This window comes from Propithecus coquereli, unplaced genomic scaffold (genome assembly GCF_000956105.1).
Source record: "Propithecus coquereli isolate 6110/MARCELLA unplaced genomic scaffold, Pcoq_1.0 Scaffold122, whole genome shotgun sequence".
Taxonomy (NCBI): Eukaryota; Metazoa; Chordata; class Mammalia; order Primates; family Indriidae; genus Propithecus; species Propithecus coquereli.
Genome location: NW_012136303.1, coordinates 3,479,974 through 3,493,625, shown reverse-complemented (window position 1 = coordinate 3,493,625; position 13,652 = coordinate 3,479,974). Strand labels below are relative to the sequence as shown.

The following is a 13,652-nucleotide window of genomic DNA, read 5'->3' as shown; positions in this document are numbered from 1 at the left end:
TTTTTTTTTTTTTTTTCATTTTGCCCTCTGGCCTGTTGCAGTCAGAGGTCAATCTGACCCAGATAACCTTGACTAGCTAGCTTCCTCCTCAGAGAGGAGGACAGTGTACTCTGAGCAGGTTATGTGCCCTGCATTTATCTCTTGGAAGGGTAGATGAGTTTTATTTTAGAGGTCCTTGCTCAGAAAACTCCTGTGACTCCCTGTGTCTACAGAACCAGGTCCAAATTTTCTGGGCTGGCACTAGAGGCTCTTCTTCACTTGGCTTTCTCCATTGATCTCATTCTCTACATTAATGTCCTTGCCCCCAAACCAAAATGGCCTCTAGAAAATGCTGAAAATTATGCTTGACATAATTTGATAACTGACATTAAGCAAAAGGACTCAGAAATCACTAACATTTATTGAGCACATACCATGTGCCCAGAGTGGTCTGAGAACTTCACACACATGTCATTTAATTTTAACTCCTAGAAGAGCCAGAGTTTGAACCCAGACCAATTTCATTGCTACTTATAAAATTCACCTAGTCTTTGGAAACTGAATGTCTTCATGTGCAAAATGGTGGTAACAGATGTTGCCCTGAAGCACTTGTCAATATCTTTACTTGATTATGTATGGTTTATATCAATTCACTGTAATGCTAATATGACCATTATTGCTGTAATCATCTGTTACTGGGCTCTTTGCTGTTGCCTGTTGCTTGCCTTTTCCTACTCCAACCCTTTTGCCAGTTTCACTCCTCATCTTTCAGGGCAATTGTCACTTCTGGGAAGCCTTCTCACACTGTCTAGGTGAGGTCAGGTCTTTTGTGATGTGCTCTTGGAACGCTATATACCATAGAAACAACCAGCAGTTCTGGTGCTTGAAATGTTGAAATGCTTCTAGACCAGTTGGTAAACAGCTCCTGCCCAGCTTCCACCCGTCATCCTTCCCTGAACATCTGCCCTTAATGAGACTTGCTGTAGAAGGGTGTCTAGGCCCCTACTCCACACAATGCAATGCCATCACCCTGGCCACGTATCAGTTCTGCCTAGTGCTCAGTCTGGCTTGAAATCAGGGGGTTTTGTGTCATTAATTGTGTCCTTTTTGCCTCCCCTGCCAGACTGGAAACTTCAAGAGGTTGGAGGCTGTGTCTGGTTTTTGTTCACCAAGACCCTAGGGCCTGATTGGTCAGGGAAAATATTTGTTCAGTACATGAATGAGTGATATCTAGATAAAGAAAGCAGTTCAAAATCTGGATCTACCTCTGACACTAGGCAAGTCAATTGGCCTCTCTGAGACTCAGTTTCCTCTGCTTTAAAGTGGTGCAGTTCACTCTTTCAGCGAAACTCTACTGAGAATCTATGTACTGGCACTAGGACACACCAGAAACAGGACCGAGAAGGCCCTTGTTTCAGCAGACTGTGCAAAAAGACAGACAGTAAAAAAATAAATAAATGAAGTGCGTTTGTAAGGTATTAAGAAAAGCCAGATGATATTACAGGGTCATTACAGATAGGGTGGTCGCAGAACATGTCTCTGAGGTGACTTTTAAGTCTTACCCCAAGGCGCCTACCAAGAGTCTTTATCATCCAATAATTCATTCTTATAGAAATTCATCGTACAATTATCTTCTTGGCTACTGCCACGGAGATTTTGTAGCTGGACCCCGCCTTCTGGGCGGAGTCACGCCGGGCCCGAGGCGGGACCTCATTGGCTCTGGCCGACCACGTGCTGCAGTCACCCCCCGGCAGTGGGTGTCTCGCCTCACAGGCGTTCCAGCTGTCGATCAAGGGCCGGGCTCCGCCCCCGGCGCGCCGCTGAGTCTCTATAAAAGGAGCCGGCGGCCGATGACGAGCCTTTACGCCGGCGCGTGCGTGTGAGGTCATCGCGCGGACGGGCGGGCGGGGTCGGCGGTTTGAACGAGACGAAGACGGAACCGGAGCCGGGCGCGGGCAGTGGACACGGTTCCGCCGAGAGCCGGTGAGCCGTCCAGCGGGCACGGGGCGGCAGCCGTGGGGGCGGCGAGTGGTCCAAGGCTGGGCAGGCCAAAGCCGGGCAGGCCCCGGTAGGCCCTGCAGGCGGCGCCCAGGCCCCTCCACACGGCGGTGCCGTTCGAGCCGGGTGGGGGAAGGGCGGGGCCGTGACCCGGCGCGCGCGAGCTGGGCGGGGGGCGCGCGCTCCGTTCTGCCTGGGGGGCGGGGCCTCGGGCCGGAAGTGGGGGCTGCCCCTAGGCGGCGTGGGGCTTCTGGGCCGTGGCTGAGGTGTGGAGCCCACGCTGCTGCGCCCGAAGGTCCCAGTGTGATTGGGTCTCGGAAGGGGGTGTGTGGGCGAGGTGGGCCCTGTTAGGAGCTCTGGGGACCCACCTTGTAAGAGGCGGTATCGCTTGCTGATCGGGTTGTGGATTCAGACCGGGGTTCGATTCCCTGCCCTGCGACCTTGAGCAGGCGCTTTAACTGCTGTGGATCTCAGCTGTCTTATCTGTAAAATGGGGACGATAATACTACGGACAGAAACGTCTTAGCGCGGTGCGTGGCAAAAAGTAAGCCAGCTCCTTGGACTCCTTCCTTTTTTCAAGGGATGTTTGTTGAATGCCTACTAGGAGCTAGGCGCCGTAGGTAAGCGCTGGCTATACACCTGGGAGCAGGCGGGCAAAGACCTCTGCATTGTGGTGGGCAGACAGGAAATAAGAAAATGAATACGGGGCGAGACAATTTTATGTAATTCTAGGGAAGACAGCATAACAGGGTGATATCAACAGAGCTTTTCTAGTCCCCGCTTCGCAGCTGCCCTTGTGGGCTGCAGGGCAGATCTTGGCCTGGGCCTCATCTTGGGAATGAGGATGCTGAGGCCCGCTGAAGGAAGTTATGCCAGGCCGGGCTCTCCTCTGATGGGATGTCTCTAGTAATAATAAGAGCAGCTCTTTGTTAATTGGCCACATGCTGTGTGTTAAGCATTGTGTTAAGTGCTTGATGTGGCGTTGTCATTTAATAATTCACACTGTTTTTAAGAGATCTTATTTTACAAATGAGGAGTCTGAGAGGTGAAGAGGTCTACCTTTTGCTGCTCAACAAGCGGCTGTGCATCTGTAGACATCTGTGACTTTAGAGTACAGGCTCTTAATCTTTTTATTACACTTTCTTCCTGAGGTCCAGAGCTATAGAGCATGTTTCATGTAGGTGCACCCTTTGTCATTGGGTTTGAAAGGGTCTAGCAGTTTCTGGTACATAGGGAACCTTAGGGCATGATGTGCTTTTCAGTTAAGTGTTTTCACTTAGATTCTCATTTAATCCTCACCACCACTTTGTGCAGAAGATAGTGTTTTACCCATTTTACAGGTGAGCTATTTGTGATTTGGAAAGGTGAAGTGTTTTACTCAGGGTCACATAACTCTTTTCTGGTGGCGCCTCCCTCCCCATCTTTCCATAGTGCTCAGTATGGTGCCTTGAAAGTAATAGGGTGCTCTTCAGCCAGCATTGAGTTAGAATAAGTTTGGGAGCCTGCTAGAAGAGCTGCTGAAGGAAGAGATAACGTGAGTGGGCAAGAGGGAGCCTTTTCATTGTTGAAACCTAGGTCAAGCAACGTTGTAAGGGTGAGGTTTTTGTGGTAGTCATGGGTCTTCCATTGAGGCTAAGCAGTGGAATTCTTTTGGAGGAAGTGTGAGCTGTAGCTGTAGCTCTGAGAACAAGGCTCTGTTTTGACTGTCTCGAAGAGCCAATTAATCGGTTGGGTCAGTGGATGTTTATTGCATAGCCACAGGATGTCTAATCCTATGTATTTAGTGGCTGCAGAGTTTTCAGAGCACGTGGGACCAGGTATTAATGTACTGCTAATGATAGAGTTTTAAATTATATGATGATGAAATGCCATTAACGTTTTCTGAGCTGGGGTGTGGTCAGGAGACGCGTGGCTTTACCAGCTGCTACATTTTAGGGTAGCATGACACACACACCTGATATATATATGAATGTCTCCATAATAGATTACAAGTGCTCAGCCTGGGACCATGTTTTTTGCTTGAATGTCTCTGCTTGGTACCTAATAATAGCATTTTGCACAGAGTATGCATTTCATTTATTTATTCATTTAGGGATTTTAAACAGGGGAGACACCATGTGATTTGTGATTCAGAAAATTCTTTTGGCTGCTGTGTAGGAACAAATTGAGACAGACTAATTTGAAGACTGTTACAGTGTATCTGGATGAGAGATGGTGGTGGCAGGTCTCAGACACTGTTTTTAGCACTGGCGATAGGAGGGAATGAAGTACCACAAGAGTGCAAAAGGCTGAGATCTCATGGTTGTTCTAGATTGCTCTGTATCTCTCTACCGCCCTCCTACCCCCATTGGTAATGTTGCTGTTTATGAAATGAAGAAAAAGTGTCAAGATCACTGTGAAATCTAGTGTGTCCTTGTGGTGACTGCCCAGGGAATTCATTTAGATCTGTATTAGCCTGCCTTTATCTCGTACTGCTTAAGTCTTCCCTCCCTATCCTGGTCCCTATCCTGGACCTTGTTTGTTTAATACCTCTTATGTGTTGAAACCATACCAAATGTGTTATGTACCTTGTCTCATTTAAACCTCTCCATGATCCTTTTCAGATAGGTGGTATTAACTTGTAAGACAACTGAGGTACATTAAGTAACTTGTCCAAGGTCACACAACTAATGAGTGACAGCCTCACATGCAAACCTAGGTCCTCTTGACTTGAAATTCTTAGCTCTTTGCCTTGAGTGAATTGTCTCCTGGTCCAGATCTGGTCTGGGGATGGTTGAGAAATGAAGAGTTAATGACAATCCAGTGTGATAATTCTTGTCACAGAGATTTGAATGAAGTACCCTGGGAACAGGGATTAATTTCCCAGAGGAGTCAGAAACTAAATTGTGTAAGTGTCTTGGGTAACATGGTTTTATCAGCTTATTTTGGGAATGTAGGAGTGTTGACGGTTTGCTTTCTGAAAAAAGTTTATATGGTTATATTTTTCTGTCTTTGACACTGTCCTGCCAACCTGAAAACAAGTAACATTTTACTAAGTGCTCATTATGTGCAAGTTACTTTGTCAGGTGCCATGAGGAATTTGAGGGGACACAGACCTGGTAAGTCATTTACCTTTATAGACCTCAGTCACCCCTGCTCATAAAAAGAGGATCTCTGTCTTTTCTGCCTCTCACCTCCTGTAGCTGTGTGACTCATGATGCTTGTAGCAGCTTAGCACAGGAGATGGATGTGGAAAGACCAACTCATACATAGTTACTAGGTGGAGGGAATGAAGTGCCACAAGAGTGCAAAAGGCTGGGATCTCATGGTTGTTCTAGATTGCTCTGTATCTCTCTAACCCCCCCCAACCCCATTGGTAATGCTGCTGTCTATGAAATGAAGAAAAAGTGCCAAGATCACTGTGAAATCTAGTGTTGTATAGTGTGTCCTTGTGGTGACTGCCCAGGGAATTCATTTAGGTCTGTATTAGCCTGCCTTTATCTCATATTGCTTAAGTCTTCCCTCCCTATTATCTGTTCTCCACCAGCAGTCAGGATGATCTTCTTCAGACTTTAATGAGAGGGAGATTCTATCCTACTTAAAACCTGACAGTAGATTCCTTAACAATTAGGATAAAATCCAGACTCCTTCCCCTGGTCTTCAAAGCCTTAGTATGATCTGGTCTCTTGACTTCTATTCCTGTTCCTGCTCTCCCCTCTTCCTCACTGGGCCGCAGCACCCTTCTTCTAGATCTCCATGTGGCTGCTTCTTTCTGATTCTTAAGCTCAGCTGTCATTTCAGAGAGGCTTTCTCGGACCACATTCCCTAAACCCCATTGCCTGAGTGGTTGGTATGAAATGTTTGTTAGTGTATTTGGTCAGACTTGCCACTACTAGAATGTGAACTCCCTGTAAATGGACACCTTGTCTCTTGCTTATCTATTTCCCGATCCCTAGAATAGTGCCCAACATGTCACAGAGCTTGGTAAACATTTGTTGAATGAGTGAGGGATGACTGAACTGGTGCTCATTGACCATGGCACCCATATTTGCTAGCATTTTACATTAGATTTGTTGCTGTTTATTGTTTTGAATTTAAAAGCCTAGCAGAAAGGTCAGGAGAGAGAGTGCAGATGATTGGGCTGGGTGAGCTTGGCTGTCAGTCTCCAGGACCTCTCTTTTCTCACTTGCAATGTGAGGGAAATGAGATGAACCTTGCAGTGGGTTGTCAGGATTAAATGACAAGTGTATGTGAAGCACGTACACTTAGTAGGCCCTCAGATGCCTTCCTGTCTCCAGGTGGCTCTGCAGAAATTAACTACCAAGGACTCTTCACTTGTAAGGTAATCATTTGACATTGCTTTTGTAGTGCCTAGGTTCTTAAAAGCTTATTTACTTTTCAATTATGAAAGTAGATATAGTCTTTAAAGAACATTTGGGGAATAGTGAAAACTATAAAGAGGAATTAATAAAAGCCTGCCATTTGAAGAAGACTGCTGTGAACATTTTGATATCTTGATGGATAAACTTGGACTGATGGGTTTTCTAAACAGAATGTTCTTGTTTATGCATTCACCTCCCTTCATAAAGCACTTACTCATCCCTTTACTTAGGGCTTTTTGTAGTTTAAAATTTTATATCAATCACATTAAAATAGGGCCTAAGTTTTAGACTGACTCATGTTTATATGTGGAAATCCAGGCTTATGGTTGGAATCCTAGTGTCTCTGGTTTGGCCTCTCTGGGAAGAAGGTGAGGCTTAAAAATTGAATGTTTCCACAGGTTTGCTCTAGGTGACTGTCGAGGAAACACTTGCTCTCACTTGCATGCCTACTCTAATTTTAGCCCTTCTCTCTTCCTCGCGTGCTGTAGAAGATGGCAGTGAATGTATACTCGACGTCAGTCACCAGTGATAACTTAAGTCGACATGATATGCTGGCCTGGATCAATGAGTCTCTGCAGTTGAATTTGACAAAGATCGAACAGTTGTGCTCAGGTAAGAGAAATCCGTTAGACCACTTTTCTAGGAATGCCTGCAGGTCCTTCTGGAATGTGCAGGCCTGTATCTGACTGCAAAGCCACACAGAGAGCTTCAGGATCTATTTTAGGGCCACCCTACTTCTTCCTCTCAGCCCTGCCTTGCTTCTGCTTCAAAAAGGAACTGTGCTTAAAAAGAGTGTGCTTTGGCCTGTGAGTCCACCATGTTACACTGTAAAGAGACTGCATTGTGAGGCCTGCAGCCCAACCCTGGTTCTCAGTCTGTACACCTGTGCATCCAGATTTTACATTTTATTTGAGGACGATTACTGTACTATAGTTCTGGTTTTATATTAGTTCTTCAGTGGCATTTCTTATTTCCAACAAGCACAAGACCAAAGTCAGGAAAATGCCATTTCAGCCACAGTTTATTGAACTGCTATTTAACAGTTTGGCAGAGAGGTAGTGATTTAAAACAAGAACAAAAACACGGTCTCTTTCTAGATATGCTAGTTGTATAATATTTAGAAAACTAGAAAGAAGAAAATTTAAAAATGCCTGTAAGTCCATTATTTGGAGAAAGTCACTATTTGGATATTTTTTTTTGTTTCTGTCACCTTTTTGTGTATATTTTGTGTCACCTATTTGTATGTATTCTACCTTCATTTAACTTTATATTGTGGATATTCTTCAGTGTCATTCGGTAACGTGGAAATACTTATTTTGAATGGCTGTATACTCTTTCTTTCTGTGGATTTGTTGGAGTTACTTAATCTCATCACAATTTTTGGACAGTTAGGCTGTTTCTGATTTTTCTATTATGTGTCATGGGTAGGTTGAGTATCCTTTAACATAAATCTTATCTCAGTTTATTTCCTCAGTGATTCCTACAAGTGGAATTACTAGATCAAAGGGTGTGAACTTTAGACTTTTGGTAATTATTTTTCATAAAGGTGTTACCAGTTTATACTTCCTTGAAAGACTTTTGTCTTAAATCTTTTGAGAGTTCTACTTACTGTCCCTGAGTCCTGACGTGGTAAGGAACATGTCAGGGTTATTAAAACTCGATCTACTGCATATAAGAGATGGAGTCAGGAATATGGATTTTGGAATATTTGCATATACATAGTGAGATATCTTGGGGATGGGACCCAAGTCTAAACACGAAATTTATTTATGTTTCATATACTCTTTATACACAAAGGCTGCAAGTAATTTTATAATTTCGTGCATGAAACAAACTTTGTGTACACGAGGTCATGTATGGAATTTTTTGTTTGTGGCATCATGTTGGTGCTCAAAAAGTTTTTGGATTTTGGATTTTTGGGTTATGGATGCTCCACCTGTAGTGCTTAAATTCTTGTCTTGTTCATGGGATAGAGCATCAGAACCCTTTCCTTCTCTAGTAGTAACTAGTCACTTAATTGACCACCTGTATGCCAGTGTGTCATGTAAGTGCTTTTAAAAGACTCCTTCATTTAATTCTCAGTGTACTTCCATTAGGTAGGTATGGTTATTAACGCTGTTTTATAGATGAGGAAATAGGCTTAGAGAAGTTGAATAACAGATTCAGGGTTAAACAGACAAGAACAGAATTGGGATCTGAACCATGATCCCAATGCAGAGCCATGTTCTTCAACCCCTACGCCCTGCTTGATCTTCATGTTGTTTTTTTTTTTTAACTGACCGATGACAGTTTGGATTGATTTAAAACTATTGTTACTGCTTATATGATTTTTTTTCTTTGCAAGTCCAAAATTCTTAGTTTATAATAAAACTTGTAAAGTGTTTTTTTAAAAAAAGAAAAAGGAGTAAAACCATCAGTGCCATGTATTGGAGAAGTCCAGCATCTTACAGTGTTGCTTAACAAGTTGCATAGAAACATGTCTGGAAGCAACCTATAATTGAAAAGAAACTACTTGTTTTTACCGTTTTACATTATTATTGTGTCTAGTATTTTCTCCTTCCCAAATAGAAATTCACACTCTATAATTTTTCTCTTCAGTCAGCCATTCTGTGCAGTCGCCATTTGCATATTTCCAAAATCATCATCATCTTCATGTGTTCTCTTCAAACTGCCTGTGGTTGCAGAATGAACAGATAATGACCTTTCTATCTGGAGTGGTGACATCATCTGTATTATTAATTTTGCTGGGTAGATGGCTTCATATTCCTGAAGTTGATGGAAAAATCCAGTATTAGGATTAATACAAAATCTTCTTTCTCGAACATAAGCAGATGCTTCTCTGCACTTCATTCCAAATATTCCCATAACGTATGCAGTAACAAATGCAGCACTTCTGGAGATCCTGCATTTCCATGCACAACAACTTTTTCTCCAGTTTGTAAACTCTCATCATTGAATTCTTTAGTCATAGGGAGCAAACATCTTTTCAACTGGATTATCTGCAGTATCCAAGACTAAATATCTAAATAATTTTTGAAAATTTGGTTTAATAAAGTTTGCTTCAATATTTTGTCGTATGCATATTATATGGGTTATTCCATATATCTGTAGTATAGATAGCTTGCTTTTCATAGCAGAAGAATATGGGCCTAAGAACAATCCATGTAAAATTTCCTGCATCTTTCCTTCCATAGTATAGGTCCACTCCTCAGTGTCTTCTTTGCACTGTGGAAGGGAAGGGAATTCCAGCTTCATATCCTCCATGGTCCTGGCCTGCAGGCTGATGGGTGGGGTGGGAGGGTATTATTCTGCCGGCTTGACCCTGGGCTGGCAGTGGCAGCAGCGAAAGGAGGGAGGGCCGGTGGAGCAGAGGGTTGACAGGTGGTGAGCTTACAGCTAACACAGGCAGACTAGAGAGTCCCAGCAACCCCAGTGGTGGCAGTGGCAGCAGTGATAGAGACAGTGACAGTGGGGAAGACGAGGATTGGAAGTCTTATACCCGGCCGCCATGCCACTGCTGTAACCTCCCCCCTCTGCTTACATGATTTTTTTTTTAGTTTGGCTTCTGTACTTCCTTATTTTATAGCTGGGTCCTAGGCTTGGTCTTAGTTTCATTTGCTTGTCTTGTTACTTCCCCTGTGAGGTTTGATTTCAGTTTTGCGGATGGTGAGAGGAAAGCTACCTGTGAAGCTGTACAGTATAACAGTGGTGCCCAAGAGGCATGTTTATTAGACATTAGTTACTTTGTTGCTTGTAGACACGGGTTGTTAGCTTTAAATCTGTGCTGCTCCCTACCCCCTTTTCTGTTAGTTTCCTCAGTATTCATCTCTGTATCCCCATTTGTTTGAGGCTTTTAAAGCACTTGTTTGCCCTGTGATCTGTGACTAATGTGGAAATGAGGTCATCCTAGTTTTCATTGGAGACAACTTTTTCACCATCAGTTTCTCCCTAAAATTTACCTATTCCTATAAATATACTCCAAAGTAAATTTCACTCAGTTAATTAGAAAATGGTGATCTCTTTTCATGTACAGATAAGTTGCACATGTGCCAGTCTGGCTTCAGTTTTATCTCATGTAGGCAGGGATCTGTCATGGACAGGACTAGGCATGAAGAGGCTTCAGTGTGCTCTGAGTCATGTGACTTTGGACAAGTCCCTTAATATTCTAGTAGTTCTTCATCTGTGAACTGAGGCAGTAGCACCTGGCCCACTTGTTGGCTGTTGTGAGGATCGCCTATAATAGTAACTAACCCTCAGGTATTGATTCTGTGCCAGACATTAAAGGTGAGTGTAGATCTCTTGAGCAGGGAGGCACATCCTTTTTTTTTTTTTTTTTTAACAGATGAGGAGACTGACTGCCCATGGGCACAGCTTATGTATCCTGGTTTTGAACCCAGATCTTTCTGAGCACACGGTCCACATACTTTTTGCTGCATGCGTGTTAACATCTTTTAAAGAAGCATTTGGAGGAGAGTTAAACAAATGTAAATTACATATAATTAATTACAATTATACTGTTTCACTATAAAACCTGTGAGGTATTTCAGTTTTGCCTGTTGCCTGCCTGTTCCTTTTCTTTTTCCAGATAAAGTGCTTTTCCCCAGTAGAAAGTAAGTGCAGGACATTTAACTGCAATTCGTAAACATACTTTTATTCATTCATAACTAGCTCTCTTCTTGCAAGCTGTGTAGGACCTCTCTTGGAGTATGTAGGTGGTTGCATTGTGTTTCATGTTGGTGTTTGGAAGACCAGGCCTCACTTCCAGTATGAGAGCAAACAAGATGAGCCAGACGCTCTGTCCCTGAAGAAGACCTGCTGCCAGGGATAGGCATCAGAGAAAGAGTGAGGCTTTGCAGGTCCTTGTGCTTACTGAGACCCAAGGAGAACTCCAGTAGCCTTTAACACTGGTGCCTCATCCCTCCTGATCTTAGCTCTGATGAGCAGAGGATCAAGCAGACCAGAATTCTCCACTAAACATAAGCTTTAAAATGTAGGAAAGGTTTTTCCCTTGAGAGCGCAAAGCCCTGAGGCCCTATACTGTTGATGTGCTGCTGCCTGTGAAGTGGATGAGTTTTGTTAGCACCGTGGGCTCCCCTCCCTGCAGTGTTGAACTTAGCCTTTGCTTGGCTCTGGTAGGGAGATGAGGCGAGGATAACTTTCAGTGACAGAGTTGGCCCGTTGTTTCAAAATTCATTATTACATTCTGTAGTTTCTCTATTTTGGAAAGATAGTCGTCATAGTCATCAAGAAAAAAAATATCACAGAGAATGATTTTGATGAGGGATTGTTTTTGTCAAAAAGGGGGCACTGGCCAGGCATGGTGACTCACGCCTGTAACCCTAGCACTCTGGGAGGCCAAGGCGGGAGGATCGCTTGAGGTCAGGAGTTTAAGACCAGCCTGAACAAGAGCGAGACCCCATCTCTACTAAAAATAGAAAAAATTAGCCGGGCATGGTGGTGCATGCCTGTAGTCCCAGCTACTCGGGAGGCTGAGGCAGGATAGTTTGAGGTTGCTGTGAGCTAGGCTGATGCCACGGTACTTTAGCCCTGGCAACAGAGCAAGACTGTGTCTCAAAAAAAAGGGGGGGTGCACTGGTTGCCTTTGTCAACCATTGCTCTGTTCCCCAGTTCCATATTCAGGACACTCTGCATTTTCTTAAGGGCCTAGCATGGTGTTTCGCACATGTAGAGGGGTCTTCACTAAATGTTCTTGGCTCTCCCATTCTCTTCCTTGTCTTCTTCCCGCCAGCCTGGCCTCCTTCATAGTTCCTATGTTGCAGAGAATAGGCGATATTGCCAGGCAAATGCTAGATTCCTTTTGCCTCAGCTTACTGTGGGACCCTGACAGCCCTTGAGTTGTGTAAGACAGCCTGTTGATCTTGTTCATGCTGCACTGTTAATGACTGGTCCTCCTGCTCTGAGAGGATATTACCATGCCCCTAACCAACTCCCCCTCTTGGATCTGGTCCGGTATTTTGTCTACAGGGTACTTTTCCCCCACCTCTCATTACTTAAGTCTCAGCTTTGTTTTCTCCTCAGGTAGGCTCCCTTTTCCAGGTACTCCACTTGGGGCCATGATTCCACCTGTCTTCCAGTGTCCCAGGCCTGAGGGGCATCTTTTCAGGCTAATTCACAAAGACCTAATTGTCTTTGTTCTATTTGAAGGCTCTTTTGGATCCAGCCCCTTCTCAGATAGCTCAGTGTTGTCAACAGTGGCCTCATAACTGGACACTAGTTGCAAGTCCCCTAGGCCTCAACTTCTCTCTTTTTTCTTTCATTTTGTTCTTGTTCCCTGTCCTCTCCAAATTCCTACTCCAGCTTTCCTCTTGTCACTACATAAGTCTGCAGCCTTTCTAAGAGCCTTTTTTTTTTTTCTTTTGAGACAAGGTCTCAACTCTGTCATCCTGGCTAGAGTGCAGTGGCATCATAATAGCTCACTGCAACCTCAAACTCCTGGGCTCAAGTGATCCTCCTGCCTCCCGAGTAGCTGGGACTAGAGGTGCAGGCCACCATACCTGGCTAATTTTTTCTATTTTTAGTAGAGACTGGGTCTTGCTCTTGCTCAGGCTGGTCTCGAACTCCTGAGCTCAAGTGATCCTCCCACCTCGGCGTCCCAGAGTGCTAGGATTATAGGTGTAAGCTGTCGCGCCCGACCTATTTTCAAATTTTATCCATCTTTAAGATGACTCAAGTCTCACTCCCTGAAGCTGGAACATGCTTACATTTAATAATGTGTTTCCTGTGTGTTAGTATTAAAACATTGGGAATTCTTAATCTGGAGTCTTCTGATAGATGAGCATCTATTCTATGCAGAATGTTGGCTGCAGCTTTCATTTAATTCCCTAAGGGACCATTGACCTGAAAGGGTTGAGAGCCAGTGTACTTGAGATACGGTAATCGTTTGGCACCAGGGCTGCACTGTACCCTTGTTTTGTGGTTTCTGCTTGTAGCACAGAGCCTGTTAGAATGGAGCTATGGCCGTCAGTGGAGACATGGCACTTGATGCCATGATGCAGCTTATCCTACCCTAAGTCTGCATCCTCGTGCCACAGATTTTGTGGGCCAGTGGCCACCAAAGAGGGGTCCTCTTCTAGCCCTGCTTGTGTTGCTAGCCTTTGCCCTGGTCATGCTATATTTATTATTATGACAGAGGTTGGGGGGAAGGCCCCATTTTTAACCTGTTCTGTACTAGTTGAGACATGAATAGGCCAGAAGTTTTCGGCTCTTTTTCCTATAAAAAGCAGCTTACATACTTTTTTCTTTTAAAAATGTACCTTTTTCTTTTGTGTTTTGATTATAAAAATAATATTCCCT

At 44.0% G+C, this 13,652-nt stretch overlaps 1 protein-coding gene and 1 pseudogene across 1 annotated transcript in view; one reads left to right on the top strand and one right to left on the bottom strand.

Annotated features, from left to right (window-relative positions):
- The first annotated feature begins 1,844 nt into the window (after positions 1–1,844).
- MAPRE1 (microtubule-associated protein, RP/EB family, member 1) overlaps positions 1,845–13,652 on the top strand; it is a 35,810-nt gene continuing 24,002 nt past the window's right edge. Inside the window, exons 1-2 of the mRNA XM_012665719.1 lie at positions 1,845–1,962; positions 6,827–6,950. Coding sequence (XP_012521173.1) covers positions 6,830–6,950 — 121 coding nt within the window. The 5' untranslated portion in view covers positions 1,845–1,962; positions 6,827–6,829. The remainder of the gene's footprint in view (positions 1,963–6,826; positions 6,951–13,652) is intronic.
- LOC105804922 lies at positions 8,937–9,602 on the bottom strand (annotated as a pseudogene).